This window comes from Lactuca saligna, chromosome 1, assembly GCF_052625555.1.
Source record: "Lactuca saligna cultivar CGN05327 chromosome 1, ASM5262555v1, whole genome shotgun sequence".
Lineage (NCBI taxonomy): Eukaryota > Viridiplantae > Streptophyta > Magnoliopsida > Asterales > Asteraceae > Lactuca > Lactuca saligna.
Genome location: NC_136417.1, coordinates 108,897,067 through 108,918,353, shown reverse-complemented (window position 1 = coordinate 108,918,353; position 21,287 = coordinate 108,897,067). Strand labels below are relative to the sequence as shown.

General features: G+C 38.8%; 1 protein-coding gene across 1 annotated transcript in view; it reads left to right on the top strand.

Annotated features, from left to right (window-relative positions):
- The first annotated feature begins 300 nt into the window (after nucleotides 1-300).
- Nucleotides 301-21,287, top strand: part of LOC145010419 (uncharacterized) — a 69,821-nt gene continuing 48,834 nt past the window's right edge. Inside the window, exon 1 of the mRNA XM_078968963.1 lies at nucleotides 301-366. Within this exon, the coding sequence (XP_078825089.1) occupies nucleotides 301-366 (66 nt within the window). The remainder of the gene's footprint in view (nucleotides 367-21,287) is intronic.

The following is a 21,287-nucleotide window of genomic DNA, read 5'->3' as shown; positions in this document are numbered from 1 at the left end:
CAACATAACAATAATACTATGAATAATGATTGACAGGGAGGTAAAAGATACATACCTCCATCACTCAGGGCTGCTCGAATCCTTGCTGAAATCATCCGGAAAAACTCGGCTTCGAGCCGTGGGCGCCCTTGCCCGGCCTCGGCAACCACTGGCGGTACTTGAAGTCCCAAGGGCAGGAGCTGGCGCCTGCCCTGCTGAATACAAACTCGGACAGTGGGCCTTCTTGTGGCCCCTCTGACTGCAATGGAAACATATCGGATCAAGTCCCTGGGCGATGGTAATAATACAATCCCTGCTAAAATGGCCAATCTGGCTGCACTTGAAACATTCGGCATCGCCACCACTTCTACGCCTGCACGCACCCAGGTGCGTCCTACCGCACTTCCCGCATCGACTGCGACTCTGATGGTCCCTCGTTCTCAAATCCGACCCCTTGGGCCTCTTACCCGAACCTGTGGCTACCTGAGTCTCATCCGTTTTCCTCTTCCCTTTCGACTCCCTGCCCGTCTCTCGCTCCTGCGTTACCTCGTCGACACCGCCCGTCGACTGAACAACAGCTGTCTGATCCTGGAGCTTCGCAATCAACCTATCAGTGATCCTTACGACCTAGTCGGGCAGATCCTCGCGAAGGGCTCGCGTAACCTCCTCTACTATCCAATCATGCAAAGGTCTCTCTTGGAGACAGGGTGCCCCACTCACTCCTATCCACTGATGACAAAAACTAGAGATGGGATCTCCTTTCCCGATGGATCCCTGAATTCCACAAGAATCGGGGCCTAGACGAGCCCCATTCTGTCTTGAAACTATCCCGGCCTTAAAGGCCTTAAGATGACTGTCCATGACCTCCATAATGGCCTTTCTAACTGAACCGAAAATCACTGGAGTCTGATCAACAATGTTGCGCGTGATCTCTGCGGAAATGAAGTTCCTCATCTGATCATCAAGCTTCCCGACTCTAGAGCCTGAGCCCGATCCCTCCCCGGCACCTGAACGACCAACCGATATTTCGCGCAACGTCACCATGCTGAAAATATAACAATTTCGGATCAATTTACACACTATTGCTGAGGGATCTCTCACACACTCTACTAGTTCCCTGGTTTTGCCTTGGCCCCTCTTGAATCGAGTACGGATCCTCTGCTTTCAGTAGTACGGGCCCATACTACCTTCCACATCTATCCGTACTTTCCTCAAGAGTTACCTCAACTCCACCAAGTCCCCTTTTCTCTACTACTGATCTCTGCTACTCTCATCCTAGGCTTGCCCTAGGGAACCTCTGACTCTACCCAAACAGTCCTCAGCTGTTGAAGGCCTTCTTGTGATGCCAATTAGCCACCACCTGAATACCATCACATGCAATGAGGCTCGGATAATCCTTCGAGTAAAAGTCTCGTCCCTACAATGGTTGGACTCAGACAAGAGCTGCGCAATAGGGCCAAATCCAACACTCTGAGATTATTCAACCCTGATCACATGTGATGTGACGTATTCACCTAATGGATAACTCCCATCACTCAGAGTCCCACAAAGCACAAAGCAAGCAGCATTCGGATAAAGGAAACATACTCAGACAAAACTATTCTCATAACAAGAAACTGTACTAGCATACAATGCTAAGCTCATACTATCAGGCATAACCTACACAGGCTATCCTACTACTGTCTACTCATTACTAGCATGAAATTCTTATCAAGCCGAAACACATAAAGCAGGAACATAAGGCATCATCCTAGATCCTTAGTCTTATTCTAGCATGCTGTTCTACTGAAACTGAAAATCATAACGTAACTTGTATGGGTAATTTGGGAATACTTACTTGAGCTCGGCTGATTGCATGCACCACATCCTTTTCTCTTACCAAAACTTCTTTCTTTCTGAATTCTTTTGCTTTACTAAAACTGTTTTCTTTCTCAAAATTCTTTTTACAAAACTGTCTTTTCCTTTTGAAAACCTTTATACCAATCCCTTAGTTTGAGTTCAGACACGCCCGAGGGTATGTCCGAATCCCTCAAACCAAGGCTCTGATACCAACTTGTAACGACCCAAAAATCATGACTAAAAATTTCTTTAAAAAACATTACTAAAATCATATTTATAAAAACTGTATCATAAGTCATAACATAAATTCTCGAGTATTAATTCAAAACATAATATCATTATCAGAGTCAAACATTCACAGGCTAACTGACTATCATGTGTGCACTGCAATCTTTCCCGAGCTCCTCTTTTGAAAACTGAGTACCTGAAACCAAAACTGAAAACCGTAAGCACGAAGCTTAGTGAGCTCCCCCAATTTACCACATACCATGCAATAACCTATAAAGCACATACTGGGCCTTGCCCACTGCATCGGACCGTGGTCCGGACTGACTGGGGCCTTGCCCCCTGCATCGGACCGAAGTCCAGAAACTGACTGGGACCTTGTCCCCTGCATCGGACCAAAGTCCGGACTAACTGGGGCCTTGCCCCCTGCATCGGACCTAAGTCTGGAAGCTGATTGGGACCTTGTCCCCTGCATCGGACCGAAGTCCGGAAACTGACTGAATATAGCATAGCATAACATATCAACTAGCATGAACACATATACTGCATACTGCATCGGGCCGTAGCCCGGAACACATAACACATAACACATAACACATAAATCCTGTCTGAGCCATGAAGGCATCAAACATACTAACTACTGCAGCGGACCGAAGTCCGGAAACTACTCACCTGATACTACTGAACTGCTGCTACTAATCCCTTTGGCTGCTACCTGACCTCTGACTTCGAACTGCTGCTCCACTAGCTCCTCGAGCTACCAATATCAATATAACACTTAGTCCAACTGACCTCCAAAGGTCAACTAAGTCAACTCTGGTCAAAGTCAACCTTCCAGGTCAACCGTACTCGCCGAGTCCACCTAATGACTCGCCGAGTTCATATGCTCAGGGTCTTTCTATTCGCGACTCGACTCGTCGAGTCAGTCCATGACTCACCGAGTCAACTATTCCTGAGTCCTGACCTGTCCAACTCGCTGAGTCTCCACACAACTCACTAATCTGAGCCTTGACTCGAAGGGTTGGGGTTTCGCGACTTAACTCGCCGAGTCCATGAACAGACTCGTCGAGTCCAAGGCAATCTTCAACAGACTCGCCGAGTTGTTCATCCAACTCGTCGAGTTTATCTCCATCTTCATACTACTCGCCGAGTCCACTCAAAGGACTCGCCGAGTCCATTCAGTCCTTAATCCATGCAGTGGCTTTTCGAGCCAAACAGGGCTTCCAACTCAAAGATCCATACTTCTAAGGCCTATCCCCCACGTAAAGTGGCAAACTTTACGTGTAGATCAAGAGATCTAGGCTTAAAACAATCCAAACTAGGGTTTAAGAGAAAGAGGCTTCACTATCAACCCAATAACAGATGCTTTATGACTTTCTAGGCCAATATACACTCAGATCTGAAGTAGCAACTTCAGATATAGGCTTCTAACTCGAAATAGTTCTTAAGCATGGCATAAATTCCCCAAATCTCATAACAAAATAGATCTAGATGCAAAGAAGGGAAAAATGGCAGCTTAATACCTCCAAGAAGAACACAAACAGAAGCATATCTCGGATCTACACCTCTCCTTTGAAGCAACCTTCTTGATCTTCAATTTCCTTCCAAAATTTCCTTCTTCCAAAGCTATTTCTCTCAATAGATGGAGGCTCCTACAAAATCTAGGGTTTACAGGTTCTCTAGGATGATATGGAGGCTGAGAGAGGGACATAACTCCCTTTAAATAGGATACAACTCCCAGAATTAGGGTTTTCCTCGCACAGACCAGACTCGCCGAGTCTCCTTGGCCAACTCGCTGTGTCGGTCACTTACTCCCCGACCCGGATCCCGCTCGGACTCGCCGAGTCCCTCCTTGGACTCGCCGAGTCGACCCCTAAACTTGGGGTTTTCTTTCCTTTCTTGGTCTTCAAAACTTTGGGTGTTTCATGGAGTTTATTAAATTAATTAAATGTTTAATTAAAAGAGAGAATTAATAAATCCATTATAATATGGTTTAAACTTAATTAAATTCAAAGTCTATTTTATTAATAAATTAAATCACCTAGTATTTTAAATGTATAAAATACACCCTTATACTTTATTAAATTAAAAGTCTAATATATTATATATGTATAAGTTAAAATTCAGTCTTACCGTTAGTAGGACTCATTCACGACGATGGTCTATAAGAGGTGTGAAAGGAAGGCGCCTGTAAAATGATTACCATTGGGTATTCATTTCTTACGCACCGCACACTTGACTAGTGGAGGGTCATTAGCCGAATGGGTAGGATAGGACATTCTCATTAAAGTATAATGAAAATACTAAGTAACTAAATGTCTTACAAATTCCCAATCTTAGTTACTTTAGGAAAAATGTGAATTTAGTGCTAATCCATGAAACTACACATTGCAACTTGTTCGTTAGTGGAACGTGTGTGGTTAACCAGCACACTAATATGGGACTAATGAAGGATGACAATGGGTAGCTCGTAGATTATCATAGATCAATGGAGCGTGTGTGGTTAACCGGCACATTGATTAGGTGATAGATGTCTTCGAGAGTACCAAGCTAATTTGCGTGGTTATTCACACCTTGTTTGTGACCCTTGGTATCCCAGTCACAAACTTGAAGGGCATAATCGAGATTAAACATGCCATTGAAAAGCTCAATGAATCTCAAAGAATCTAGGAATTTCAATTCATTTAAAACATAATGTTCATTTTCGTTTTTCATGGTGGAAATTGGTAAATCGTCATTTACCTACCAACAAATAGTTTGCAATTGGATTATGACATCCCTCTTCCAAAATGTAATTTATTATGTTGGGTCCTAGCCTTAATATTTCATTTGGGTGTTATTAAGGATTAAATCAAATCACTTCACTTTCGCCCCTTGTAGATGTCTAATTCTGACAACTATGGTCTTCCCAAATCTTTTGGAAAAAGTTTTTCCCATGAAGATGATGTTCCACGTTTGGATCGTGGAAATGGGAATCATATTTCACTCCTTCCACCTCCTCCAATAGTTCTCCCTGACCCACGTGTTCAAAGACTTGAAAATTTCAAGGTCACTCAAGCCTTATTGGCAAGCAAACACAAAGATGGAAAGTCTGTATGTGTTCACGTCTTGGAGATGAAGTTGCATGTTGACAGATTGTGAATGTTGGGTGTCGATATCTCCAGGAAGCTGGCAATGACTTCCTGAGTCATATAGCGGATTAATTAAGGGCTACTATATGACGGATCACGACATGACCCTTATTGATCTAACTTATTTGCTTGTTGCTGCTGAATCAACAATGATTTGGCGCACTGGTAAAGCAAATTTGATTGGCAGATCTACTTCCCAAACTGCCATGGATATTGACTGGTTGGTAAAGAGAAAGGATGAATATGAGATAGTCCCACGTACCATTCCAAAAGAGTATGTTTGTTTCTATTTCCAAGAGAAGGGGAATTGGTTGCGAAGCTCCCATATCTACCTGAAGGATCGCAAGGATGGTAAAGTCAAAGTGCATGACTCTAATTCGGGTAAATCTATTATCTAACTCTATTAAGTTCCTATTTATACTGTCACACCCCGACCGTTAGTGGAAACAACGGGCAGTGTAACGTCATTTCTTGTATCATAATTAGAAACTTCCTGAAAACACATGCATTTTAAAATACGTCAACATAAAGTTGGTGAGTTCACAGGTTTTGACTCCATATACAATAACATTTTTTCTCAAGTTCAAAAGTATAGTTTTGAAAGTATCATTTGGACTCTCCAACATTTAATATATATTAGGTATAATGGTTTACTTATTAAATAAGTGATATACCTATAAGTTTCACATATTATCAATAAATGATTGTAATCCCATACAAACTAAGGTTCCTACGTATAAATATTATTTCAATTCTAAACGAGTTAAACCAGTACGTATAAATCTATTTCAATTCTATACGAGTAAAACCGCTACGTATAAATCTATTTCAATTCTATACGAGTAAGTGTGCTAGGTATAATTGTCTACTTAATGAGCAAGTAGTATACCTACAAGTTCATTGTACTTAGAGTATAAGTCTTTGGGAAACTTATACTTAACATTCATACTTGTATATCGACAAAGTATAATGCTTCTAAAGTTGTGCTACCATGAGTCCGTAACCACTGATAGACATACAAACCTCTGACTAAAAGATATCCCATTAACGGTTCCTCCATTGGTGCGACAATAAAACCGCCATTGGTGCCATAAAGGATTCCACAAAGGTAAATACTTCCCCCGTACGCTTCATCGCCACCGGGTCCATAACAATCAATAGGACAGTTTGTCACCCGCAGACCGTTGGGTTGTAGCTAGCAACCACGGGTGGGGTCATCAACTTGCATAGATCTATACTCCACCGTAAAACCGATTGGGTTGTCGCCAACAACCACGGATGGGGCGTTAACCCACATAGATACACAACTTCCTTACTCACACAGGATTAACGGTTACAGGTCAGAGGATTTCCACTAAGATTCCCAATCTTAGTTGATGAATGAGGTAGCTCATGTAGACTTTGTCGGCTTCCTATAACTCTAACAACAAAGCATATTCGTGTCTAAAACCCTAAGTTACTAGACTATGCTTTTAAACATTACTCTTAAGTTTATAATACTTTAGGCAGTACAACAGCTATAACTTGAGGTAAAACCCGGTTTTATATTAACATAAAAACAACAATATATAACATACCAAGTTTTTTCTTGACATAAAACTAACAATAACAACATATAACATACCAGGTTTTATCTTAACATAAAACCAACAATAACAACATACTTATCAATTAACATATAGAACTTCCAAGTATAACTCTGGAACCATATCGCACATAACATATATATATATATATATATATATATATATATATATATATATATATATATATAGAACTCCCAAGTATAACTCAGGGTCTACATTAGTATAATATTATGCTAACAAGTTTACGATAGTTGTATGTTTTCAAAATATCAGATTCAAAACAACTATATCCCGGTTAATATAACTATCTATGTTGATACGAACATGCTATCATATAGACATAATATCAACTTAAATACAATATTTAGCATGTGTTTTCCCCCGAAAACATTTAAAAGTGGGGTTGTGAAACCCACCCTAGTAGCATGATCTATAGAATCTAAACGGTCAGAGGCTCGTCGTTGTTAGGCTTAGGAAGGGAAACAGCCTTCGGAAACGAGAGAGAAAGAAGAGAAACAGTGTAAGGAATGAAAGGGTCGAAGCCTCTATTTATAGGCTGATTTTTGGCCCTCATGACGTAAGAATGATAGGCTCATGTCGTGAGCTATGGCAAGAGTCATCCCATATCCTTCCTAGGTGTTTTCCAGGCTCGATTAGTGTCCTGCAGCATCCTCACGTCGTGACAAATCCTTGCTCACGTCGTGAGCTTTTGGGTTATCATTCCATAGACTTGTAACTTCAAAATGTGGCATTTTGACTCCTTACGTCGTGATTTTTTATGGTCACGTCGTGACTCTAGTCAAATTAGGGTTTCTGACACGTGTCATCCTCTCAGACAACTATAACTTCAGAAGGTCATAACTTTCGCATACGAACTTCATTTTTTACAATCTTTATATCCACACGTAGGTAATTCCAAGTACTACAACTTTGTTTTGGATTCCTATAGCTAATTCTAAGCCTATTTTAAATTCCTCTTGTTATACAGATTTTATAGTGTTAGAGTTTATCATAACTTCTTCATGTGATGTCAGATTTAGCCGTTTATTATATTTTTGGAATCGTATGGACATATACTTTGATTTATACTATAAATAATGTATGAAAGTTCATATTTGTATTAGAATTTATCATGAACTACATAGTAAGTTTATCACATTACTAGTTTAACAAAATCATATTACATGATTGGTATAATCACATGTGATTGTTATTGACCTATATTGACGAGTGTTACATATATATTCTTAATACATGATGTGATAAGATTTAATTTTGATGTTTTGTAGGATCGAAGAAAATAAAGGAAGCTTGAAAAGAAGAGTGAACTGATTCTGATCGTGAACAGATGGATTTCGATCGCATGGTTCGATGATCTAATGGTTGAGCTGTTGCTTAGGAGTTATGATAAATTTCTTAGGAATATATTTAGCAACATAGTTTTCAATTATATTTGCATTGTAAGGACAAGTTTTCTGCACTTTTTATAAATAAAGAAACTTTCTTTTTTATCTTATTTTAAGTTTCCTTGCAATGGCATTTGTGAAAAATGTTGTTTATATGTTTCCATTAGTATCAATGTTGAAAGATGTTTGATTCGTAATTACATCAATTGTGGTAGTGTCATAATTTTCTAAGTAAGGAAAGATTCTCATCGCCCAAGTTTCAATTGGAAAGAAACTTAGAATCATATGATTTGAATCATGCGATGTATGAAAATCTTGGTACTTGGGAAAATTGGGACTAATTCCTTGGTCACATAAGTATGTAAGTCAAGTGAAAGACCAAAGGATCTAGTACACATTGATGTGCATTGGTCAGATCCATCACAAAGAATGATAAAGGCAATTCGCCATGATTTACTAATGGTTCAGTAAATATGATTGTGCTTACAAGATTAAGTATAATTCTGATACTTTGAAAAGGATTCAATGTATAGCAGAACGACTAAGAAGAATCAAATTAGGCAGAAAGATAAAAGGTTTCTTGAATCTGAAAGGAAAGGAGAGTACCTTAGTATCATGTTTTATGATCATCCTATTGATTATGAAACCATGTCACAATTGATCCTCTAAGGACAACTTAGTGCACTTGTATGACTAAAAAGAGGAATCGAGTATTGTTGAAATGGTTAAATCAAATAGGTGAATCATACTTCATTCCAGAATCAAGTCTTAGAGTCATACTCCAAGATTGTACATTGAGTGACATATCTTAATTAGGTTTGTAATTTCTCATGAAATGTGGAGTAGAAAATTTTCTTATTCTTTCACATTTGAAATTGGTAGTTGTGATGTTTTGGATAAAATAAAGATCAACTAAGACCAGTTACATTAAGTGTTGTCTTGATAAGGTCTCACACTAACTATTGAATATATAGTTGTCAAGCAATGGTTCTTGACAGAGAATCTTATATGTCAAGAGGTCAGTAGGAATGTTAATGATCCTGAAAGGTTCAAGAACTAATCAAGAATAAACCTATTGTTTATCACTAGCACACGACTTGAGGTTTATAACCTATCGTGTTGACATATTCTTGTTTCGTTTCTATGCCTATTCCAGTTGGTTTGACTATGCGTGTGAGTTCTATGAGTTCTCAATTGTTTGCATCAGGCAAATCACCTTAATCAATGGAAATTATATTAATATGTGGGAGTGAGCTACTAAATAACTTGGAAGCAATGGTAGGACCTCTTGTGCTACCAGATGGCAAGAAATTAAGATTAAACAAGTTCAGTCCATATGAATTTGGATTTCTCATAAACCTTGTCTTATGATAGTGGTTGGAAATGACAAGTTTATATGGATAGGAACACATACAACATAAAATCTAAGTGGCAAAAGGTCTCTCTCCAATTCAAAAAAATGATTGTGAGGAAACGCTTTCACTTAGTAGATTTTAGAGGATTAGAGTTAGCATTTGCGACAATTGCATTCTCAAATTCGAGTATGATTACGACATCCATTTTCATAGTTCGAATGGTGAGAAATTGGCAATTAGTATAACCATTCGGGACTTATTGTTTTAAGTTCTGAAAGGTTTAAACACACATTTCTGCAATTTAATCTGAAAGGTGTATGAGCTTCAGAAATCTGTGAAGGGTTTTGAGCATTCTAACACTCTTAAGGTGTACATGCAACCCTAAATACCTTGGATCTATGTTTTCTCTATTATACATGCAAATATCAATTTTCCAAGGTATTGTTCTAACTAGCATAATAAGAAGTACATATAATATAAATTCTAGTAGAACTACATACCTCTTTGTTGTAGCTTGATTCCATGGAGCTTAAGAGCCTAGTGCCTCAAGTGTGACACCTCAAATGGTTCACACAACATCACCAACATCTTGGCATAACTCTAGAGAAAAGGTTCCTATGCTCAAATCGGCTAGCGCTCATGAGTACAGACACTAGTCCCAATTTCTTAAGCCATAGGGTCCTTATATATGGTGGCTATTAAGGTTACACCATGTAACTCATGTCTTTCCATATTCTTCATGATCCATGGGTTAAAACCTCCATGGAGTATCCATGGGTTACTCCATGGGTTTAGCCCAACATGAAGAACTATGGATCATAAGCCCACATATATAAGAATAAATGATTTACACAATCAATCCTCATATATTTAATTAGTCTCCTTTTGATCACAAAATTAATTCCAAATTAATTCTTGATCAATACTAATTAAATAATATGATTTCATATTAATATATTAGAACTTATAATATATTAACAAATCATAATTATCCTTTTCTCACAAAAGTCTATCCAAATTGTTCGAATGCCATGCAACCCAAATGGACCATGCTAATCGGGTCAAGTACATACCAGTTATATTTATGTACTTAGACACTAATCCAATAGTCTCCCACTTGGATAAGTCTAAAACTATTATTGCGTATGACTTCAAAACTCGACTATCAATCGTAGCTCTTAAAAGCTGCTGTCGAACTCTGAACAAATCAATGACACATCCATTAGATGAGGGATCATATATTCCTCCATTCTAGATATCATATGGACTGAGACATGGATTATAATCATTCTCTCTATCTATTTGTTGTTTCCCGATTTCCAATTTATGACGACCAACTAATTGAACAAATCACATCAGTCCAGGCTTGGCCAAGCACTTCGGGGCGTCATCACTAAATCATCGAGGGGCCCATAGATATCACTTTTATCCCTCCAAGGGTAAAAGGGTTGGATAAACTTTGACTCATATGCTTGTTCTACTACTTTTTGAATCATACACAAAGGCATGTTTCATAACATCGAGTTACCAATGCGTTTTCGTACAATAAATGTATAACCAACTCGTAGGCAACAACTCATATCTCTAGGTTTGAAGAATATAAGATATTATCGTCTCATGATCACTCGTGATAAAATCCATGAAGTGAGTCAAATGAGCATGGGTTTAATCCAATACTCAGAACTTATGAGCACTCATGGATGTTGCAAGAACTCTTACTATGTCCACTACCTTGGACATCTACAAACCAGCTTCATGACAGTCTTAATTCATATCTACTTCCAACATATGACCAAATGTGGATGGTTTGAATAATTTAGTCATTCAGGAAGAACGGTCTAGTTATTCTGGAAGTCAAAACATGCAAAGTGAAACACAAAAATAATTGAATCCAATATGGTCTCAGAACTTATGAATATAAATAGAACACCTTTTATTTATGACCATATTGATTACACATTATTCATTACATACTGTTTCAAACTATCAACTTTATACTTGAATTAAAACAATAGTTGTCCCATGCTCCGAGCATGTACACTATGTTTTCTAAACACTAGTCATGCTATACACCAAGTATGCACACTATGTTTTTCCAAACATTAGTTATGCCATACACCAAGTATGCACTCTAATTTTGTCTATGATCGTTACTTTGTGAAATAAATCGATTAAACATAATTCCAATGATTCTCATTTCACAATCCCAAATCCTTACCGCAAATGCAAGAATTCCAAATTCCTGCCATTTACCGAAAATCTGTTAGATTTTAAACTTATATGCACTGATCCTCTATGATGATTATGCACAAAGTCACAAAGACTTGTCAACAGACATTACAGAGTATTCTAATGGAGATCACCTCCATGGAAATCAAGTCTCATATTCAAAGTACATTGCTTTGAACATTCTTCTTGCATTAAGTTTCCTAATCTTACATAGATTTAATGAATAACTTCCACCTATGGGAACATTTCCATATTTCCATTTTGACTATCACTTCTAAACAAGAGTTACCTTTTTTTTTTTTCAGAATATGTCAAAATGGTCCACTCCAAAAATTTACACCATACTTCCAACTATCCCTAAGCAACCAATTTTTGGTAAACCTAAGATTGTCCTCGACAATTGCTTAATCATTTTAGTCATATCCAGTTCTGGTACTTTTACCCTCTTAATGCTCTAGGCATTTGGAAAAATTTAGAATAGAAGAATATTGTAAGACATGCAATCGATACTATATCCTAAGCATATGGGACACGATTCATGATGTCTCACATAAAGACATGATACTAGACTAGTCTTTTTGCTATAATATTTCTATTTCTATTTGCCAAGTTCTCATAATTCAGATTATGAAAAGGGATGTCGTAATCATAATTGAATTTTAGAAAGCAAATAATGTTCCTATATATAGAATTTCCTTATGTTAAACCATTCCAACATAACATTCATATATATATACTTGACTAAATTTGATTAAAATCTCTCGATCTAAGCTTTTAGATTTGAAATGAAGTACAAATTTCCTCTCCCTTAATTGTAGCAGAACAACTTTTCCCGATTGAAACTTTTGTTTTTTATAATTCATATTGCTAACTTGCAACACTTATCATAATTATCATGCTCTCAGTAACATGATGATTATTATCATAACACTTATTCTCCCACTAGCTTTGACATGTACTCAGAAATCAGCTGGACTTCTAGAAATAAATACTTTATTGACTTTCTTACCAAAGTTCAAATTTCTACTACGAGATGCTTTGATAAAACTTTATCAAGATCATACACATTTCCATAGATAACACACATGTGTGTCTAAACAATTTTAGAACTATGAAAAGGGATGCCGTAATCATAGTCTCAATTGGTTAGACCTTTGCCATTCCTCACAAGTCCATGTTAATATGCCAGTTAACCATACACACTACACTAACAACTTTGAGAATGAAAATATCACAATTGCTATCTACTTAAAATCTACTTAGTGAAAGCCTTTCCTCACCATCATTTTCATGAATCGGAGAGAAACCTTATGACACTTAGATTTTATGGTTTATGTTTACCTATCCATTTGAATTTGTCAAAACCATAATCACAAGACAAGGTTAGTGACAAATTCAAACTCATATGGATTAAACTTGTGTTGTCTTAACTTCTTGCCACCTGGCAGCACAAGGGCCTGCCATTGCTTCCAAGTTGTTATGCAACCAATTGAGAACTCTTAGAACTCATATGAAAATCCAACTTTAACTGGAATGGGCACAGAAATAGGAATATGTCAACACGATAGGTTATAAACCTCAAGTCGTGAGCTAGTGATAAACTATAGGTTTCATTCTTGATTAGGTCTTGAAATTCTTTCAGGATCTTTAAGACTCCCACTGTCCTCTTGACATATAAGACTCTTTTTCCAAATATTCAAGAGATAGTGCGGATTCATATCAAGACAAACACTTCACACAATTAGTCTAAGTTAGTCTCTGTTTTATCCAAAACATCACAACTTACCAATTTCAAATGTATAAGAGTAGGACACATTTTACTCTTACATTTGACAAGTGTTAATAAACCTTCTTCAAGATGTGTCACTCAAACTAAAATCTTGGAGTATGACTCTTGGACTTGTTTTGGAACGCAGTATGACTCATCTTCTTGATTTAAACATTTCAACAATTCACGATTCCTCTTTTTAGTCATAAGAATGCACTAAGATGACCTTAGAGGAGAAATTGTGAAATGGTTTCTTAATCATCAAGATGACCACTAAACATGATACTAAAGTACTCTCCCATCTCTTCAGAATTGAGAAACTTTTATCTTTCTGCCTAATTTTATTCTTCTCTTTCGTTCTGCCATACATCAAAACTTTTCCAATGTTTCAGAATTATACTTAAACTTGTAAGTATAACCATATTAACTAAACTTTAGTAAATCATGACGAATAGTCTTATCAATCTTTTGTGGTGGACTTGACCAGTGCACAAGAATGGGTACTCGATCCATTAGTCCTTCACTTGACTCACATATACATGTGAACAAGGAATTAGTCTTAATTTTCCAAAGATGAAGATTTTCATTCATCCTACTATACAACTTGCATGATTCCAAGTTTCGGTCCAGTTGAAACTTAGGTGATGAGAATCTTTCCTTATTTGGTAAATTTAGACACTACCATAAATGAAAGAATCAAATTCATATTTCCATTATTGCTAGAAACAAACAAATATCAATTTTCAATAAAAGCCATTACAAGGAGATATAAACTAAAATAAAATCAAATTTTTATTTATTTATAAACTGCGGAAATTTTTTTCCTTACAATGCAACTTAAATGAAAAGCTATGCCATTACATATTTTCTAGCAAACTATCATAACTCCTAAGTAGCAGCTCAAGAATTCGATCTTCGAACCATGCAATTAAAATCCATCTTCGTGATCAGATTCAACATACTCTTTCTTTAAGTTTCCTTCCCTTTGCATGATCGTGCCATACATCAAAATGTATTAAGAATATCCAAATGGGAACTTAATTGAGTTACATAGTGGACTTACCTAAAGCAGAGGTGAAGCTTTTTGACTAGACCTTCTTTCAGATCTTTCAGGTAGTTAGGGAAGCTTTGCAACCAATTCCCCTTCCTTTTAGCAATAGAAACATATGGACTCTTTGGGAATGGTACACTGGACTATCTCAGACTTGCCTTTCTCTTTACCAATTGGTCAACCGCGTTGACTATGGTCAATCCCTTTCCTTGGGAAGAGAAGACTTTTCTAGATATCCAATGTTACCATCGTCAATTTCCATGGAAGTCTGGGAAGCTGATCTTCTTAATCAAATTTCCTCTACCAGTGCTCCAAATCATTGCTGATTCAGCAGCACCAAGCAAATAGATAATATCATTAAGGGTCATGTCATAGTCTTTTACATAGTAGTCCTAAAAGAACTCACTATGTGACTTAAGAAGTGATTGAAGAACTTAGTCAACATCCAACTTCCTCAAGACTTTGACACCCAGCTCTTCCGGCTTGTCAATATGTGACTTTATCTCCAAGATGTGACCACACATAGACTTTGCTTGCCAATAGGGCTTGAGTGACCTTAAACTATTCAAGAAATTGTGGGTTAGGGAGAATAATTGGAGGAGGTGGAGGGAGTGAAGAATGATTTCCAGGACATCATTTTCATTAGGAAATCTTGTTCCAAAAGTTTTGGGAAGATCATATTTTCTGAACCAAACATCTTTTGGGAGATATTCAAGATAGTTGATTTAAAGTCCTTAATATAACACCCAATATGAAATATTAAGGCTAGGACCCAACACAATATTTTATAACTTGGAAGAGGGATGTCGTAATCCAAGCTATAGAATATTTGAAGGTAGGCGAATGACGATTCACCAATTTCCACCATGAAAAACGAAATAATTTATTAGGTTTTAATTGAATTTGAAACTCCTAGATCTTTTGCGATTCATTGAACTTTTCAATGGCATGTTTCAATCTCGATTGTGCCCTCTCAAAATGTAACAACCCGTTATTTCAGGTCATTATAAATCGAGTCTTGTAACCTCTTTGGAATGTAATAGGATTATCATCGATAAATGAATTATTCAAAAGCTCTGTTTGGAGTACGCTATGTAGTAGATATCGTCTTAAGGTTTCCAACTATATAAAGAACACTAAAATCCGAGTTATAACGAAGAAGTTATGACCATTCTAAGTTTTCCGACAAAACCGGCAATACGGATTTACGTAAAAATGCGAAGTCTCGAAAAAAATACTTTTTGACCTTAGGTGTCTAAATGAAAGTCATAGATATCACTAAGCTGCAAACATACACGAAAAGAACGCCCAGATCCGACGTCAGATAAAGAAGTTATGAATTTTAGAAGAATTTCCTTAATCACGTAATTTTAATAAATAAATAATAAAAATAATTTCGGAATTTGCCGATAGAGTCTAAACGAAAGTTGTAGAGCGTAGTCTCACCTACGCGTGGATATAAAGACCATCGAAAACGGAGATCGTATGAAGAAGATATGATTTTTTGAAGTTTATTAAATAAATTATATATAAATTTTATTATAAATTCTTGGTATTATCCGAAGGAGTCAGCAGATAGGGCCGAAGTACGCCCTACGTACCCCCGTACGCCCCGCGTACTCAAGGCCAAGGCTGCGGTCCGTCCACGTCTCCCCTATGCGAGCCTACACCCCCGTCCCATCCGAAGTCCGAGGCAGTCGAGGACTCGGTCATGCATGACGTACGCGTACGCGCTGCGTACTAGCGTACGCCCCGCGTACCGAGGCGGTTCAGCATCCCTATAAATAGAGATGCGAGGGTTCCCGGGGTTTTTGCTCATTCTCTCTCAAGTTTTTTGCATTTTGCCTCACTTTCCGTGCCCGCACTACCCCGAAGCCCTGGTCATTTTGCTCAAAGTCCCGAAGGTCAATTCTACTCCCGAGATTCCCGAGGATCCCGAGAAAAATCCGTTTCCCGAGACGAAACTCTGCCCGGTTTTCCATCTCGCTATCTTCAAATTTTCAAGTGAGTTCGTACCCCCTTTTCATACACTTTCAAATACTTTAAATGTACTTTTAATACATTTCGGGGGAGAATACAAGTAAACACACTGTGATTATCGCGTGTTACATAAAGTTTCACTTTGCTCGTTTTATCAAATGAATCATATGTGAATCATAACTACTATATGAAAACTCTTGTTATACCTTTCATGCACCAAATTTATACAAAGTACATAGTATCTGAAGTAACCATCATTGTTAAACCATGTTGTGCATTCAAAGAACCTATGACTTATGCTTTGTCAAACATTGTGAAAAAGAATAAACTTTGCATGCAAGCCTACCACTTTAATACAAACTTAGTTGACAATCCGTGAGACATGTACATCTTCAAACACTGCCTTTTTGCTAAAAGGTATCGCTACAAGTCCTGTCTATAACCAGAGTCTCCCGTTCGGAGAACGTGTCAAATGTGTATAGATCTATACGGGAAGTCATGATCTCGCGCCCTGACTGTTAGCTACAGTCCATCTTTTGGGGTGACAGTTTGTCATAACGCTACGACGCCTGAAGAACGTTGATACAGGCATATTATGTATAGTATGGTTATAAAACTCATCGGATAGACAATTATTATAGTATGGCTGATTGATGAATGAGTGGTTATTAAAACTATTCTTTATCTAACAACTGAATTCTTCTTATAGGTTTTATTATATAAACCTATGCTTCAATCTTCTAAAAGCATATCGCTTGCTTTTAGTTTTAGTCTTGGACATTAGGCTAACGATTACTTTAGGAAAATATGGGATTTTCCTGTATACAAACCAACAACTAATAGGAAAATAAGGGGTTTTCTTGATTCAACTAGCTGCATTTCTACAACACAAATATTCTCATGCATTCCTTCATTTATAAGAAAATAAGGGATTTTCTTGGAAAACATACACTCATTTGGAATGGCATTCGACTTTTCTAAAACCACTTATGAACTCACCAACTTAAATGTTGACACTTTCTCTTTGAAATAACTTGTATTCTCAGGGAACCGCTAAGCAGGTTGGAAATCAACTTTTGGGGATTAACGTACTGGCGTTAATTACTTCTTTTGAATGATATTATGTATTTACCTTTTTGAACATGTAATGAATTCTATTATGTAAACATTTTTAAAACCTTTATATATATGTATGGTGGTGTGTACTTTCCTTTCTATGAACTGTTATGATACTGAGTATGACGTCCTCCGCCCCTGAACGTTTCCGCCGTTCTGGTTTGGGGGTGTGACAGATTGGTATCAGAGCAATGTTTATAGGGAATTAAGTATATCAAAACCATTTTTGGTATACAACTATAAACTCAACTGGGCGAAAACACTCTGAGAATAGCCATACTTTTGAAATTAAAGCTTATTTAGTTTTTGTAAAGTAGGCGCGCACTCATTTCATACTAATAACAGTTTCATATCAGATCATTTTAGAAGTATTATAAATAAGTTGTGCAGTGCAGGTACGCCTTGGGACATTTAATCGGAACTAGGAAGAATATAGCCTGATCAACTATATTTGTCCGAGAGCCGACTAACGTATGCCAAGGAGTGTCTGCAGTGGACAACAAATTTAAAACTTACCAAAAGCATATCGTTAAATAATACTAAGGGAGTATTTGAGTATCAACGACCATTAAAACTTAAAGGTAAAATTCATGTACTCTAGCTTATAGTAAATTCTTAACCTTATTCTCGTACAGACTCTATGGCTGGATTCCATCACCCCAATGACCCCTACTACCCCAACCAAGGTAATGGAGGATGGATCGAAGAAGATCCTGAAGAAGACGAAGAGCCTATAGAGTTGGATGAAGGAGATGACTCTGGTACAGATTCGGAGCCAGAGGTTATCAATCCACCGGCCCCACAATCCCCCGTCCATGTGACGAACTTCCAAGGACCCAATCCTGTGTGGGGGAGTCACCTCCATCATTGGAGCTAGCAACAGAGCTTACGCCCTCCCTACGGCATGTGCCGAGATTTCTACGATGTCCACGGCGGAGGTTCAGCCGATCGGGCACTCCCAGTCATGGTGGGCAAACTCGCCAACCAGTCCTACCAATCCGGAGTTCAAGCTAGCCGGATTCGGGAAGTCAACGTGGAAGTACAGGTTCACACTTCCGACATCCGTAGACTGGACAAAGCTCAAGACAATGCCCAACACCAAACTGAGGCATTTCAGGCGCAAATGATTGCGGCGCTCGCCGAATTAAGGGAGCAACAAGCCGCTTTTGATAAGCGTCTAATGGAGTCAAAGCAATCAGATGCGGAGTCAAGCTCCAAGCGCAACCTACGTCGCAAGTAGTGCTTATCGATGACTCAAATTTTGTTATAACTTAGGACCTCGGCTAAAAGTCTTTAAAATTCTTGAACTTTGTAACCGGAGACCCTTATAGGGGTCAAAATTTTGTAATCATTGTATCAACTATTATATTAATATAAGTGGCACTATTATCACTACGAGGAGTATTTCGTTCAATCCTTAAAAGGTCATCGAGACACCGAATGCTTGATTTATAATTGCAGTCTCACAAATAACTTTCATTCTTCTATTTTGAGACTCATACATTTTCTATGCCATGAAATTATTATCCTTATCTTTTCAACCTATAGTTGAAGGATGCCTCCGCGTAGGAACCCAAGACGAAACAACGGTGGGGAAGCACCTACACCACCACCACCTCCACCACCAACGTATGATCCGGCCATGGTCCAGGCTGCTATCACAGCAACAGTAACAACAGCTCTCTTGCAAATAAACTCCAATGTAAATGGAGGTACAGGAAGCAGCACGAATCATTCCAATCCTGGCGCTGGTCATGGCCAAGTAAGGGAATGTACTTACAAGGAGTTCTCCAACTCTAAACCGAAGACTTTTAATGGCCTTGGGGGAGTCATTGCACTAATACAATGGTTCGAAAAGACCGAAACGGTCTTCGAGATCTGCTCATGCCAGGAAGCAAGCAAGGTTAAGTTTGCTGCCTGCACCTTCATAAATCGAGCCCTCACCTGGTGGAAAAGCCATGTGAGTTCAGTGACACTCACTTTCGCCAACGCCATGAGTTGGGAGGACCTGAAGGTTCTAATACTGGAAGAATACTGCCCAAGGGGCGAGGTGCAAAAGCTTGAGCATGAACTCTGGAATCTGAAGATGAATGGGACTGATCTAGTCGCCTACACAACTAGGTTCAACAACCTCGCTGCATTGTGCCCTACCATGGTCAACCCAGAATCAAAGAAGGTTGAAAGGTACATTTGGGGGTTGTCACCCCTGATTCAAGGGCATGTCCTAGCTTCCAACACTACTACCTACAATAACGCTAAACGCCTGGCTCAGCAACTTATCGACCACAGGGTAAAACAGGGTACCATTGCAGCTACCGCCCCTCCATCTAAAGAGGCACAAGGCCAGAGTAGGCCTTGGAACAAGAGAAGGGGGCAAACCCTACAGGAGAAGCCCAGGAAACAACAAGTAGTAGCGACCCACACTATTACTATACCTACCAACACTGCCCCCACAAGCTCTTACAATGGGAAACTTCCGAAATGCAACCAATGCAACTTCCACCACCACGGTCTCCGTCGTGACCTCCAGTGCACTAGGTGCAATAAGAAAGGGCATACAGCCCGCTACTGCAAAGAACCGACCCAACAATCCGCCCCCACTGCTAATACCGGAGTAAGCCGCGCCTGCTTTGAATGCGGAGACACGGGGCACTACCGCAGGGACTGCCCGAAGGCAAACAACAGGAATACCGGCGGAAGAGGCCGAGTATTCGCAATGGGACAAGATGAAGCCGTTGCGGACCCCACTGTTGTTACGAGTACGTTTCTTCTCGATAACTCGTATGCATGCATTTTGTTTGATAGTGGAGCGGAGAGAAGTTTTGTGAGTCACGATTTTAAAGGCCTGCTAAAACCATTACCACAATCATTAAGTGAACCATTTATAGTAGAAATGGCCAACGGTAAAACCGAAGACACTAAGGAGATATACTTAAACTGTACCCTAACTCAAAACGATAATCCGTTTCCAATCAACCTCATGCCAGTCTCGATCAAGAGTTTCGATGTCATCATTGGCATGGATTGGCTGAGTTCTCATCATGTTGACATTTTATGTTACGATAAGGCCGTTCGCCTTAATCTGCCAACCGGCGAAACTTTCTTTGTCTTGGGCGACAAACCCAGTACCACTCTTCGTATCATCTCAAGTATCTAAGCCCAGAAGTGTCTACGTAAGGAGTATCACGCGTTTTTGGCACATGTCGTGGATGTGAAACGCGAAGTCCAGGACATCAAGAACGTGCCTGACGTATGCGATTTTCCCGACGTTTTTCCCGAAGAGCTTCCAGGAATATCACCCGCAAGACAAGTCGAATTCAGAATCGACTTGGTTCCCGGAGCTACCCCAGTAGCCAAAGCGCCCTATCGGTTAGCCCCGGCGGAGATGCAAGAGCTATCATCCCAACTGAATGAGCTACTCGGAAAAGGATTCATCAGGCCGAGCTTCTCGCCTTGGGGAGCACCTGTGTTATTCATGAAAAAGAAGGATGGATCGTTCTGGATGTGCATAGACTACCTAGAACTCAACAAACTTACCATCAAGAACCGATATCCCCTACCCCGAATCGACGACTTATTCGACTAACTCTAAGGAGCCAACTACTTCTCCAAGATCGATTTG